General features: G+C 39.5%; 1 protein-coding gene across 4 annotated transcripts in view; it reads left to right on the top strand.

Moving 5' to 3' along the window:
- Positions 1 to 15,823, top strand: part of LOC124614002 (glucose transporter type 1) — a 499,751-nt gene that overhangs the window by 317,026 nt on the left and 166,902 nt on the right. For all 4 annotated transcript variants that reach the window (XM_047142810.1, XM_047142809.1, XM_047142808.1 and 1 more), the window contains one exon: positions 1,927 to 2,114. In XM_047142810.1, coding sequence (XP_046998766.1) covers positions 1,927 to 2,114 — 188 coding nt within the window. The remainder of the gene's footprint in view (positions 1 to 1,926; positions 2,115 to 15,823) is intronic.

Below are 15,823 nucleotides of genomic sequence, written 5' to 3'. Positions count from 1 at the left end.
CACACCATCTCTGATGCAAAGAGTCTGCCTTAAGAGCTGGAACACCTCAAAACTGTATTCTGGAAAAACGGGTACTCAGAATGGCAGATCAGACGCGCTCTCAGCCCCACCTCTACAGTACAGCGTGTGGAGACGGAAGAAGTCATGGAGAGAGAGAGAGCCACTGCCTTTACACCGTATACTGGTGCACTATTGGGGAAAATAGGATGAATATTGAGGAAACACAGATTAGGAACTGTCTTTTGCCCACCAAATAAAATGCGAGCATTATTGGGAAGTGTCAAAGATGATCTTGGTTTGCGGAAGGCGGGCATATACCAGATTCCATATCAATGTGGCAAGGCGTATATTGGACAAACAGTGCGCACCATCAAAGATCATTGCCGAGAACATCAGAGGCAGACTCGACTTGGGTACCCCAACAAGCCAGCGGTCACAGAACACTGTTTGTCTGTAAATCACAAAATGAACTACCGACATACCACGGTCCTGGCACAGACATCTAAATACTGGGACAGCGCCGTTAGAGAGGCTATTGAAATTCATACCAGGGATGGACTCATCAACTGAGATTGCCAGTTCAACCTCAGCAGAGCATGGGAACCAGCATTGAGTCTAATTAAGAAGACGCTCAGCAAAGGAAACGAATGGGCGACTAGGGCAGACAAGACAATTACACCGACGCCTCCACAGACGCCGACACAAGCATCTCACCAACTGCTGACGCACAGGCATGGACCGTGGAGAGAATGCCCGCAAGGGGAGCGGATTTAAGATGACCACTCACCGTCAGGAGCTCAGTTCGTCAGCGCACCTGACTATGGCGACATGTCTGATCGCAAAAATATTGTGCCCGTTGGCCACTATGAACCGGCAGTACACCCGCTGACTGTTCGAGCAAGAAATACGCTGGGAGAAACTGAAGAATCACAATTTCATGATATTTGTTGTTTACTGGAAATAAAGCAATAACAGTTTATTTGGAGCACGTGCTCTCTCTCTCTCTCTCTCTCGCTCTCTCTCGCTCTCTCTCGCTCTCTCTCGCTCTCTCTCGCTCTCTCTCGCTCTCTCTCGCTCTCTCTCGCTCTCTCTCGCTCTCTCTCGCTCTCTCTCGCTCTCTCTCGCTCTCTCTCGCTCTCTCTCGCTCTCTCTCGCTCGCTCTCGCTCGCTCTCGCTCGCTCTCGCTCTCGCTCGCTCTCGCTCTCGCTCGCTCTCGCTCGCTCTCGCTCTCGCTCTCGCTCGCTCTCGCTCTCGCTCTCGCTCGCTCTCGCTCTCGCTCTCGCTCTCGCTCTCGCTCTCGCTCTCGCTCTCGCTCTCGCTCTCGCTCTCGCTCTCTCTCTCGCTCTCTCTCTCGCTCTCTCTCTCGCTCTCTCTCTCGCTCTCTCTCGCTCTCTCTCGCTCTCTCTCGCTCTCTCTCGCTCTCTCTCGCTCTCTCTCTCTCGCTCTCTCTCTCTCTCTCTCTCTCTCTCTCTCGCTCTCTCTCGCTCTCTCTCGCTCTCTCTCGCTCTCTCTCGCTCTCTCTCGCTCTCTCTCGCTCTCTCTCGCTCTCTCTCGCTCTCTCTCGCTCTCTCTCGCTCTCTCTCGCTCTCTCTCGCTCTCTCTCGCTCTCTCTCGCTCTCTCTCTCTCTCTCTCTCTCTCATTATGTATGGTGTCAATGATGTATTTTTAGATTTTTTTCGTAAGTCATAATAAGATTTCATTCAGTCCTTGAAAAACAAAATAATTTCATTCCAGTACTTTTCTGACACAAAAGAAATGTAAATTTGCTACTCTTCCCAGCCTCCTATGTCTCTCTTCTCTTAATATACTCGATGACTTTAGTTTTTCTCTATCTTTCTCTTTCACTAGAAGAAAGAATACTTGTCTTTTAGAGGCCAAAAAATAACATAACTCTGTTTAATGAAAAAAAATTGTCGTATTTGCAGCTCTCCGTAGACTGCGAGCATCAAACCAGGTAGAAGAAGATATAGAAGAAATGAGGGCAGAGGAGCGTGCTCAACAAGCAGAAGCAACAATATCAATGATGGAGCTCATTTGTTCACCAACACTGAGGTCCCCACTCATCATAGGTGTTGTAATGCAGCTTTCGCAGCAGCTTTCAGGGATCAATGCTGTGAGTAGTAACAACAGACATTATTTGTGTAACTTGAAATTATACTGGCTTAAATAAGTTGTACCTGACTAGCTTTGACCAGAAACTCTTCATGTATACCTACAAAAATTATAGTAGTGCAAATTGGATGACACACACAAAAATAAAGCTGTAATGAGGTGATTTTGTGAGGAATTGGGAAAATGAGGACAGACATCCAGTAACTGCAGAGAGGGAGCAGTGAGAGGGAGCAGTGAGAGGGAGCAGTGAGAGGGAGCAGTGAGAGGGAGCAGTGAGAGGGAGCAGTGAGAGGGAGCAGTGAGAGGGAGCAGTGAGAGGGAGCAGTGAGAGGGAGCAGTGAGAGGGAGCAGTGAGAGTGAGAGGGAGCAGTGAGAGTGAGAGGGAGCAGTGAGAGTGAGAGGGAGCAGTGAGAGGGAGAGGGAGCAGTGAGAGGGAGAGGGAGCAGTGAGCAGTCTGAATGGTCAACAACAAGATGATTACATATATATATTTAAAAACAAAGATGATGTGACTTACCATACGAAAGCGCTGGCAGGTCAATAGAAACACACACACACACACACACACACACACACACACACACACACACACACACACACACACACAAAATTCAAGCTTTCGCAACAAACTGTTGCCTCATCAGGAAAGAGGGAAGGAGAGGGAAAGATGAAAGGAAGTGGGTTTTAAGGGAGAGGGTAAGGAGTCATTCCAATCCCGGGAGCGGAAAGACTTACCTTAGGGGGAAAAAAGGACGGGTATACACTCGTCCTTTTTCCCCCTAAGGTATACTTTAGTATATTCTACTGAATGCATTTTTAAATTTTGACTGTTCTCAGAGGTTGTTGACTATGAGGAAAAAGAAGACATCATGTGGCAGTTTGGTACACTTACGATTTATTCTTGAGGCTAAGGAGTGAATAATGTTGAAAACATCTGTTCAGTTAAGCTCACGTATTCTGTAGGTTGACTTGTTGTGAAGATCTGTGTGTCGAAAACAAAGATCTGTGTATTGAAAACAACTATTTTCTGATGCTTGGTTGTTGAATAACACTCTTTGTGGAATTTGTTTGTAACTTACAAACCAATCTCATATAGTAGCGTTGGTACATGCATTGTTCTATAAATTTTTAGCCAGATTTGTTTCTGTTTGTTACTTTTTTAATCACCAGATTATCATTTTATATAGAGGAATATGATACACTCAATCACAGATATCTATCATATTTGTGAGAAGGTGAACTGTTCAATTTGATGGTGCAGTGGGATCTGTGTTTCTCTTGGATGTTATGTCTCTGGGCCCCATATGATGATCTGAATGGCAATTCTGCTCAGGTTTGGTAAGCCTTCAGCTAAATTGTATAAGTAATCAAAATGGAAATAATCAATTTGAAGTACAAACTATCAGACTCACATCTGGAATTTGCCTCTCTTATTAATAAGACTTTTAGACCTAAGTACATTAGATTGTTGCACAAAATTGGATCCCAAGCATGTGATTTCACCTCTAGCTCTGTGGCAGCTTTGGAGTTTTCAGGGCAGACTTCATCTGAAGTATTAAAACACTTGTGTTTGACAAAGATACTGTGGTCATGCACAACTCTGGTTGATGAATCGTTGTTGGTAGCTCAGATTGTAATGATGGTTATCCAGGTTTCAGTTCAGTATATGTTGATGCTGGATAAGGCGTTGTGTGCAACATACCACCCAAAACCATCATCACAAATGGATACTAAAGTCAACACACCAGTCAAGTACCTACAGTAACACATTTAATAAGGGATAGCAATTAGTTAAGTTCAGGAACACTGCCACTGGATACTCAAAGATTGGTGTGTGGTCACCTGAACGGATATGTTAGTGCACACCATGGAATCAGTCGGTTGTATCTTTCTTGGGAACAGAGTGCAGTCGATGCACAGGATTGTAAGGATCTGCCAGTAGTCAATGTGAACAGGTCTGATTACCTTATGAGCCATGCAGAAGATGGTTTGAGTAATTAATCTTGCTACCTTATTAGGTTGATGCACAAGTTTGTAGCATTTTTGTTTCACATGTTGCTGTGGGTTTATTTATTAATTGTCATTTTTATTTGTAGTTCACTAGACTACTTTAGTTTACATATTTTCATTTTGTCATTTGGAGATAGTGAGTGGAACTGTGGCTGCTAGAAAATGGAGTACCATGTGTGAAAAATAGTCTGAACATTTCTGACATAGACTTCTGTTTGAGTTCAATAGAAGGGTGACAGCAGTGGAGGCAGCCAGAAACATTTGTGCCCTGTATGGGGATAACGCCAATGGACAAAGCATGGCAAGAAAGTGACATTCTTGTTTAAAACAGAATCATTTTGACATTAATGCCTTCCACATTTAGGAACACGTTCTGGTGTTAATCCACAATGATCCACATCAGTGTACTCAAGAGCTGACAGATGTAATGAACTGCGATCAGTCCACCATTTTGTGACATTTTGATGATATGGGGAGGTTTCAAAAATCAGGTGTATGAGTATCTCATTCTCTAAGCCAAGATCACAAAAATCAGCAGGTGGCCATATGTGCATCTCTGCTTGGCTCGTCATCTGTTTGCTCACAAATGTCACTGATCATTCCTATCCTGTATTGATATTGGTGATGAAAATGGTGTCCTCATGCTAACATAAACAGGGTGAATACGACCCGGGACAATCGGGAGATTCGGGAAAAACCCGGGAATTTTTTCATCCGGGAGAAAACCGGGAAAAACCCGGGAATATTTTAGAATTCCGGAAATTTTTCATTGTTTTAGTTTTCAGCTAAGTTTTTGTGATTTTGACTGGTAAGAACCAATACGCTAACAAATTATATTACTGTATCCCCATATTGCAGAATAATACTGCAGCAACAAAACATGAACGAGAGAAAAAAAAAAAAAACGAAAATAAAACTTAAGTTGCAAAGGAAATGTGCCGTATAGAACAACAAAACAAAGTGCTCAGACAAGTGTCTGCCAACAGCAAAGTGTGTCAAAGGCTTTAGGAAGACTATACAATGTTTCCTAACAACAAATTGCCTCCTTCCGATGACAACCATTACTTAATATTGGCCCAGTTCGGAAATATAGTAAATCTGGCACTGATGCCCAGAACAGTCTGAGTTGTGGTAGGGAGATGGATCGTCTCCCCGTGACCTGTGTTTACATTCAGTGATTTTGTTGTTTCCTCTTAGTTTATTGCTCTCACATTAAATGATAACAAATGGATTTTTGTGGCTGGGAGTTATCAAATGAATTAAAATACGTTCGCATAATTACAGAAGGCCAAAATATGTTATCAGTTTTAGATTTTATTTCCACCTTCCTGGCAGTCGAGCATTAATCACCTTGCGGAACAATGAAGTTATTTTTGTTGGTTTGCTAAAGAGATTTGGCTTTCATTAATCTTTTCTGTTTCATTTGAAACGGAGTGTTTAATTTCACACTATTGGCTGGTTTCAACTGTTCTCTGCATTTCAAGTGCACATACGGCATTATGCCATAATAAAGAACCAAACATGAGATAATACAGTACTGGTATTCCAAGAAAACTTACATACAAATCTGGACATATGAATTTGCATTTTAATCCGAATTATGCATTTTAGCATGGTTCACGAAATTCCGATTCTCTTGAAGTATCCTCTGATGTCTTGTTTCTTTTATGACATAATGTAAGATCTTTTAATGTTTTACACGTACGAACATATGGGCTTCCTACGTCGTCATAGCTGTGCAAGTGCGGTGACGCCTATTATCTGGCGCTCTCTTCCAACAGCTGAAACGAACATATTTCTAACAGTTGCAGGAAAATATTGCGAATGGTGGTTTGAAAAGCGTTACATTCAAACCAAATTTCCTTTTACGCAAGATGAACTATGTGGGAGAATGTACGATGAATTACTTAAATCACAAAATGTTTGACTCTCATTTAAAAATCAGCTCTTTGAGGACGACCATTTAGAAGAATTTTGAGCCCAGAAGATCGAACATTTACGTCGTTATTAAAAATTTTACAGGCACACTTATGTGATGTATCTTAAAGTGTAACACATGCAAAAAAGATCAACATTATATGTGGAAGCTTAGCTTCTCTTCCAGCTTATTAATCTTAGAGACCAATATTATACGTGAATGCTATGTATATTAATTTAAACCATTAACTTTTCTTATTTGTGTGTTCGTGCTACTTAAGAGTGATCTTGTTATTGGCTTACTACATCAAGTGTCTGTGCTGTCATCAGCTGGTGAGATCACATGACAATGAGCTATGACTGGCTTACAAAAGTGCCTCGCAATCTCAATTTCAATGCTTCGGAAAGTGACATGCGATGTTTGGTGGAATTCAAATTTATACCTTCACAACACGGAAATATGCAGCATACAAGTTGCTGCACATCAAAGGTCTTTCAAAACGTCGCTATATAAAAACATAAACATGCAAAGAATTGATGAGTTTTACAGTGCGGAGGAAGAGTATACTGTCACTTAACACGGAAAAAGTGTATTTTCACCCGGGAGAAAGTGTATTTTGAACCGGGAAAAATCTGGGAATTTTTTTTCCTTGTCCACGTATACACCCTGATAAAGAAAAGAAAGTAATTGCTGAGCCCTAACAAAGCAGCAACTCCCCATACAAAGACCTGTATGCATCAACAAAAGATAATGTTGTGCGTGTAGTGGAGCAGTGGCTGTGTGGTGTACTAAGAATTGCTTCCCTGAGGTGCAACCATCACTGCTGAAATTTATTGTCAATAACTGAGACATTTTTCAGATGCAATCCAAGAACAATGACCAGGAAGACTGTATGGAGAGACGCTACTCCACTATAAAGCCCACACGCATTCTGCTGGACTGACAAAAAAAACTGCACAGGAGCTGGATTGAGAAGCCATTCCACACCCACCTTATTCACCTGATCTCGCACCCTCATATTTTCACCTTTCCTGCTCACTATTGAACAACCTTCAAGAACGTTCCTTTCTGATTGAAAATGCACTCCGAACATTGCTCGAGATGTTCTTCACCTCAAAATCACATTATTTCTACAGTTGTGGAATCAAAACGTTGCCCCAGCGATGGCACACGTTGTGAATAGTGTAGGAGAACATATTATTGAGTACTAATGTCTCTATTATGTGTATCTGTTGTTTTATTAAACTTATGCAAAAATGCTACAAACTTATGCACCCTCCCAATATTTTTATCAAACTCTTATTAAAGTTATTTGCAGTTTGAAGAGTAGTTCACATATACAATGGAACCCAAAGGTAACAGAATGCAGTTAAATCGTGCATTCTGGTTTGATCATGTTGTGGTCAGCACCGACACAAAGAAGGAATGAGGGAAGTTGCGATGGCCGGTGGCAGGAATCCAGAATGATTTGTACACTAAACTTCCTAATTAACAGACCAATATATTTCTAAGAAGAAAAGAAACCTAACTTCACTTCTGCTTCACATGTTTCCTAGATGCACTAGCTTTGCACACAGTTATTACTCGCAGAACGCAGGCTAAGTATCATCTTCATATTACTCAGTACTGATGCTCTCGAAGTCTGTTACTGAACTGGGACAAACCAGCAATGGGCAGCTGGTTAAGTCAGCTTTGACAAGAGGTGCTGAACTCTTCCTGGAGGTGTGTCGCTGCCCTCTTTTTCCATTGGCTTGCGAGTCAGTGCCTTCTTGATGCCATTTTGTGGCACTGTGCTGGTCGGTGTGCAGTTAATCCTTTAAGACTGGACAGACCAATGTCCATGACTTCCATTACCTGACAGTGATGGTAAATTAGGTTAGCTTCCCAATAATTCTGATATCTTGCGAATTTAATGTTATGATAAGTTACTGCTAACACTGCATGTAAAGGAGTGCCTTTAGGAGTATTCCTAATTTAGTTGCTCAGTAATGCATTCATGAAGTTTGACAGGTTGTTAATTTAAATTAGCTACAGGTTATTTTAAATGAATCACTTTAATTACTGTATTGCTCTAAGTATTTATTTTTATGAAGGACCTTACAGTTAAATGCTTGATATTTTAAATCATGCTGTTTACAAATTTTTTTTTTTTTTTTTTTTTTTGTCACTTTTAGTTCTGCTTTTAGTGTGAGTTTGTATATGTACAAATAAGAATCCAGTGCTTTTGTGAGTTCCTATCACTGTATTCAATGTATTGAAATAAGTTTTAAATTTCCAAATCGCATCTTCTGAATAAGTAACAGTGACTGAAACAGCATATCCTTGTCCAGCCACCTTGGGTATTGTAGTGAAATGAGCAAAACTGCCACTTAGGAGGACTGTTGTGTTTACATATCACAACTGGGCACTGTAACTTTAGTAAACAGTTCATTTTGGTAAATAATTGCCAAATGAATTCCCTGCTTCCTGTCGGTGGATTTTTATCTTTTTAATCATGAAAACCGCATCCGTTCATGAATTTTACTTTCTTATTATAATTATTCCCATGAAATACACTTCCTGACATGACTTTTAATGTGTGATTCTAGCAGATATTTTGTACTTCTTCCTGTAAGGCAATTCCTCAACAGTTTTCACAGTCTACAGAGTTCTCTGCTCTGACTGGTTTCATCTTAGCCCCACTTTTGGATTAATCTATTCAGACTTTGTGGGACTTCCACCACATTTATTTTTCGTGTCATAATAGTCAACTATCCATTACTGATTATTCAGAAGCTTCTTTGTTGAAATTTCAAAGATTTTTACTGTAGTAATTATGTCATTTCTCTATTGCAAAATTTAATTGGTGCCTTACTTTTGAGAACAATGAGAGACATGGATCATCCTCCCCTCCAAACCAAATATAATTTGTTGTCGCTCCCATTTTTAATGTATCACAGTTGGCTATTATTTAATACTGATAACTATTAAGTATATAAAGTATTTCAGTATAATAATTAATGATGATGATGATAGTTAGCTACATTAATTATTAGCACAAAGTTTTGTCATAGTTTACATTATTAGTATTACACTTAGCACTTGGGTTCATTATGATCAACATGTGAAAGTGTGTGTTTCCCTTGTTTGAAAGCTCTATACAGGTTCTCAACTAGCAAGCGCACCCTTGTGGGCAAGCTGTAGAGCAATCATCTGGAAAGTATCCCATGTTAAACACCAATGGAAATTTCTTAGAATTCCTTGGCATTTTTATACTTTCTTATGCTGCTTTATTTTCCAAAAATTACCTAAGAAACTTGGAAAGTGATATATGTAAAAATAGAAATGGGAGGGGTTCACGGTCCCCTCCCTCCCGCCCTCATCTATTCAGCAACCATCTTCATCCTTTAGATCCATGCCTGTCACTTTGAGTGTTGTCTAGTGATATACCCAACTTAGATCACATCTAGTCTGATTGTTACAATTACACTCTTCCCATTGTAATTTGCTATTAATGGAAAAAACAAATGTGTTTGTTCCCAGAGTGAAAGTTCAAGCTATCATACTGAGCTTCACAATTACATCAAGCTCTCCACATGCCTTAGCTGATGTCTCAGCTTTCAATTCAAACCAAGTCACTAATACCTGAAAAAAGAAAATAAAAGAAATATCCTAACCAAACAGAATCACTTTCTCAAGCAGTGAAACTAACCTGCTCCTGAGAAGATGGATTGTGAGACGTTATAAGGTGATCAGTTCCAGTGCTTCAGTGGCATAAATTTTTAATCTTTTAGAAAGTTTGTCCGGAGAGAAGGTGTCATTTGTCAGTTTTGCGTAGTCACTTTTTAGCAGTATTATGGCCATTTCAGAGCTAAAGCATAAAACAGCTAAAATGAGATCAGAAGGGTTGAGTTTAGTTTGTTAATTTTATCCGTTAACCAGAAAGATCAATCAAATTAACAGTGAAAAGACTGTCAATCAAAGCTTTTGGCCAAACAGGTGAGAGTGAGAGAGCGGGGGGGGGTAGATGGGGGCGGGGGGGAAGTGCCTAATTCTGATGAAGGCCTGTCTGACAGAAAGCATTGTTTGACAGTCTTTTTGTTGTGTGTGTCTGAAACTCAGCATCTCCACTGTATGGTGAGTAGCGACAATCCTTTTCATAATATTGTCATGGGGACAGGATAGGAAAATTTATTTATAACCAATTAGTGTAAAAACACACATTATCTGTTCAGAAGGTCTCACACTGACTTGGGGACTCATACAGAAAAGTTAAACATTAATAGTACTAGTCATTTACACATTCAGAGAGGAAAAGAAGTGATGATCTGTAAAAGTTCAGGAAAAAACTAAGAGTAGAACAGATTTCATGCAGTTTTCTCAGAGATTCCTATTGAAAGCTAAGTTACTTGCTGATAGTGGATCTGCATTGGCTCCTAATTGTCTGAAGAGAAATATTATGAAAGCTTTACAGAATTCAGTCACAAAATAAAGTCATCTGTCTCATTTCTATCAAAATACTTGTCAAAGTTCATTATATTAACATAAATCTTTCTTCAAATAATAGAAAATCCAGGATGGAATGTAACAAATTTATGAGAAGGAAAATTGCTACTCGCCGTATAGCGACTCAGCATCTCCGCTATATGGTGAGCAGCAACTTTCCTTCTCATAAATCTCTTTCCTTCTCTATACAAATGGAAATACATAATTATTCTGACATAAAAATGTTTAGTTTGAACTGTCTACATTATATATCTCACTTATTCTATAAAATGTAAGAGGTTTTAATGTGGAATTCAATCTTGCTCTTGTTAAAGTTTATACTAATGATGTGTTTAATCTAGACAGGATGAAATGGAGCAAAGTTGGGCTTTACTTCTAAATTCTTGGAGCATATCTTTCTAAAGCTGGTCCCATGTCATTTTTTATAATCTATCTACCTTCATACAGCTGAATTGGGATTAAAGCTGTAATACTATGAGTAAGTCTTTATGACTTCCGAGAAAGTGTGTTCAGATAAGAGAAAGGGGAAAGGCAACTACTCAGCTATAATGAAGTAATAGGTGGAATATGAAAACATGTAACAGGAAAACAGTTTCAGTCTAGGTTTCAAGCTCTTGCTTTTTATCTAGTAAAACTACACATGTGTGAATGTGTGCTTCTGCTCGATAAAGAGCAAGAGCTTGAAAGATAGTGTGAATAATGTTTCATGTTATATACTTCCATGCTCCACAGATTGGTCTGCTATAGGTGAGTTGTTGCCTCTCCCTTATTTTATGCATTGTTTCGTCCAGGAATTTTCGTTGTTGTTGTTGTTGTTGTTGCTATTATTAGTATTATTATTAAACATGTTTAAAGCTCTACTAAGGTTGAAATTAAGTGTGATCGTGAAGTTATCTGGTTGCGCATAATAGGTTTAGGTGAAACCAAGGCAATTATTTAATTTTTTACAGACCAACCGACTTTGCTGTAACAGTTCTAGAGTCATTAAAAAAATATCTATGGTCAGTTGTACATACATACCCAGATCATGCAACACTAGTTGATAGTGACTTCAACATACCGTGTAGAGACTGGTTCATGAATGGATTCATTGCAGGGGGTACAGACAGACAGTCTTGTGAAGTACTTTTGAACACAGTTTTCCAAAAACTGTCCTGATCAGCAATTCGGCAGGCAACACACATTGGAAGTATCTTGGACCTTGTAGATACAAACAAGCTGGATCTCATCAATGATGTCAGTAAAGAGATGGGGATTCGTGATCGTGATGTCATCATAGTGACCATGGTTAGGAAAGTTAATAAGTCAGTCAAGACGGCTAGGAGAGTGTTACTGCTAGAAAGAGCAGATAAGCAGTTATTAGCATCTCAAGTAGACAATGAACTGCAATCATTTGGTTTCAACATGATGGACATAGAGGAATTACAGGCAAAATTCAAACAGATTCTAAATTGTGCTCTGGACAAGTACATGCCTAGTAAGTGAAGTGAGAACAGAAAAGACCTACCATGTTTTAATAACGAAATTTGGAAAATTCTGCGGAAGCAGAAGCTGTTGCACTCTTGGTTCAAAAAAAGGATGCACAAATGATGACAGGCAAAGATGAGTAGAGATTCATGCAACTGTGAAACGATCTGTGCACAAAGCCTACAACAGCTACCAATGACATATCTTGGCTAAAGATCTGGTGAAGGGAAAAAAAAAAATTCTGGCCCTATCTAAAATTGCCGAGTGTTCCAAGGCTTCCACTCAGTCACTTGTTGACCAGTTGGTTTGGCAGTAGAAGGTTGCAAAAGGAAGGCTGAAGCTTTAAATACCACATTTAAGAAATTGTTCAAGCAGGAGAATTGTATAAATGTACCATTGTTGGACCACTACACAGAGTTCTGTATGGATGACATAGTAATAAACATCTCTGGTGTAGAGGAAACAACTTAAACATAAGGAATTAAATCACCACGTCCAGATATAATCTCAATTTGGTTTTACAGAGTTCTCTGTCTTTGGTCCCTCACTTAGTTTGCGTTTATCACGAATCTCTCGACAAGCACAAAGTGCCAACTACAGTGTATAACAAGGGTAAAAGAATGGACAAACAAATATCCTTAACATCGGTTTGCTGCAGAATTCTACAGCATATTCAGAGTTTGAATATAATAAATTTTCTAGTGACCGACAAGCTCATGTCCACAAATCAGCACAATTTTAGAAATCATTGCTCATCCAAAACCCAGTTTGTACTGATATACTGTGAACTATGGATGAAATGTAACAGGATGATTCCATATTTCTTAGATTTCTGAATAGCATTTGACATGGTACCCAACTGCAGACTGTTAATGGAGGTACATGCACACAGAATAGTCTCCTAGATATGTGGCTGGCTCGAAGACTTCTTAAGTAATAGAACCCAGTATGTTGTCCTTGATGGGGTAACATCAGGAGTGCCCCAGGAAGGTGCGATAGGACCATTGTTAATTTACATAAATGATCTGCAGAGAGGGTGGGCATTAATATGTGGTTGTTAGCTGATGGTGCTGTGATTCACAGGTGAGTGTATCGAACATAAGTGACTGAACGTTGATACAAGATGACCTAGACACAATTTCTAGTTGGCATGAGGGGAGAACCATGTAATGTTCAGATACAGATTAGTAGTGTCCTGCTAGACACTGTCGCATCATTTAAATGTTGTTGTTGTTGTCGTCTTCAGTCCAGAGACTGACTGGTTTGATGCAGCTCTCCATGCTGCTCTATCCCTTGCAAGCTTCCTCATCTCCCAGTACCTACTGCAACCTACATCCTTCTGAATCTGTTTGGCGTGTTCACCTCTTGGTTTCCCTCTATGACCCTCCACGCTGCCCTCCAGTACTAAATTGGTGATCCTTTGATGCCTCAGAATATTTCCTACCAACCAATCCTTTCTCTAGTCAAGTTGTGCCCCAAATTTCTCTTCTCCCCATTTCTATTCAATACCTCCTCATTAGTTATGTGATCTCCCATCTAATCATCAGCATTCTTCTGCAGCACCACATTTAGGAAGCTTCTATTCTCTTCTTGTCCAAACTATTTATTGTCCACGTTTCACTTCCATACATGGCTACACTCCATACAAATACTTTCAGAAACGACTTCCTGACACTTAAATCAATACTCGATGTTAACAAATTTCTCTTCTTCAGAAACACTTTTCTTGCCATTGCCAGTCTACATTTTATATCTTCTCTACTTCTACCATCATCAGTTATTTTGCTCCCCAGATAGCAAAACTCATTTACTACTTTAAGCGTCTCATTTCCTAATCTAATTCCCACAGCATCACCTGATTTAATTCGACTACATTCCTTTATCCTCATTTCGCTTTTGTTGATGTTAATCTTATATCCTCCTTTCAAGACACTGTCCATTCCGTTCAGCTGCTCTTCCAGGTCCTTTGCTGTCTCTGACAGAATTACAATGTCATCAGCAAACCTTTAAGTTTTTATTTCTTCTCCATGGATTTTAATACCTACTCCGAATTTTTCTTTTGTTTCTTTTACTGCTTGCTCAATATACAGATTGAACAACATCGGGGAGAGGTTACAACCCTGTCTTCCCTTTCATGCCACTCGACTCTTATAACTGCCATCTGGTTTCTGTACAAATTGTAAATAACCTTTCACTCCCTGTATTTTACCCCTGCCACCTTCAGAATTTGAAAGAAAGTATTCCAATCAACATTGTCAAGAGCTTTCTCTAAGTCTACAAATGCTAGAAGTGTAGATTTGCCTTCCTTAATCTATCTTCTAATATAAGTCTTAGGGATCAGTAGTGTCTCACATGTTCTAAAATTTTGACAGAATCCAAACTGATCTTCCCTGAGGTTGGCTTCTACCAGTTCTTCCATTCATCTGTAAAGAATTCGTGTTAGTATTTTGCAGCTGTGGCTTATTAAACTGATAGTTCAGTAATTTTCACATCTGTCAGCACCTGCTTTCTTTGAGATTGGAATTATTATATTCTTCTTGAGGTCTGAGGGTATTTCGCCTGTCTCATACATCTTGCTCACCAGATGGTAGAGTTTTATCAGGACTGGCTCTCCCAAGGCCGTCAGTAGTTCTAATGGAATGTTGTCTACTCCCGGGGCCTTGTTTCGACTCAGGTCTTTCAGTGCTCTGTCAAACTCTTCATGCAGTATCATATCTCCCATTTCATCTTCATCTACATCCTCTTCCATTTCCATAATATTGTCCTCCAGTGCATCGCCCTTGTATAGACCCTCTATACACTCCTTCCACCTTTCTGCTTTCCCTTCTTTGCTTAGAACTGGGTTTCCATCTGAGCTCTTGATATTCATGAAAGTGGTTCTTTTTTCTCCAAAGGTCTCTTTAATTTTCCTGAAGGCAGTATCTGTCTTACTCCTAGTGATACATGCTTCTACATCCTTACATTTGTCCTCTAGCTTACCCTGCTTAGCCATTTTGCATTTCCTGTTGATCTCATTTTTGAGACGTTTGTATTCCTTTTTGCCTGCTTCATTTACTGCATTTTTGTATTTTCTCCTTTCATCAATTAAGTTCAATATTTCTTCTGTTACCCAAGGATTTCTATTAGCCCTCGTCTTTTTACCAAGAAAGAAGAACGAAAATACAACGCTGCTGACGTTCCTAATTTAAACTAGAGGTATGTGATGCTGTAAATATGATTCCCAATTACCAAATCGTGAATACGCCCGAACTAAAAATTTATCACCATAATGTGCAATCCCTGCGTAATAAGATCGATGAAATTAATGTTCTATTAACACATGAACTTAATGATATCTCAGTGTTATGCATTTCAGAGCACTGGCTTAACCCAGAATTAACCCAGAATACGAAAATAAACAAATTTGTCTTGGCTGTTTACTACTGCAGGAAAAACAGTAAACAGGGTGGGGTAGCAATTTACACAAAGGATAATGTAGATTTTATTACACTACCTGACTTAACTAGGGCAAATGTCGAAAAGGATTATGAAATTGCAGCTATAAAAATTACTCAGTTCAACCTGGTTATTGCTACAGTTTACCGATCACCGTCCGGGAATTTTGAACTTTTCTTAAACAAAATGGAGTCATTGCTAAATAAAGTAAATAAAATGGATTGTGAATTGATAATCTGTGGTGACTTCAATATTGACTTCCTCACGAATAGTGGAAATAGGGAGACCATTTTGAACCTTGCAACGTCCTACAATTTAAAGGCTGAAGTAAAAGCAGCTACCCGAGTATCAGAAACTTGTCAAACAGCTCTTGATCAGTTTCTAGTAAAGAAGAG

Source organism: Schistocerca americana, chromosome 4 (assembly GCF_021461395.2).
Source record: "Schistocerca americana isolate TAMUIC-IGC-003095 chromosome 4, iqSchAmer2.1, whole genome shotgun sequence".
Classification (NCBI taxonomy): Eukaryota; Metazoa; Arthropoda; class Insecta; order Orthoptera; family Acrididae; genus Schistocerca; species Schistocerca americana.
The sequence above is the reverse complement of the archived record's forward strand: the minus strand, read 5'-3'. Positions and strand labels throughout refer to the sequence as shown.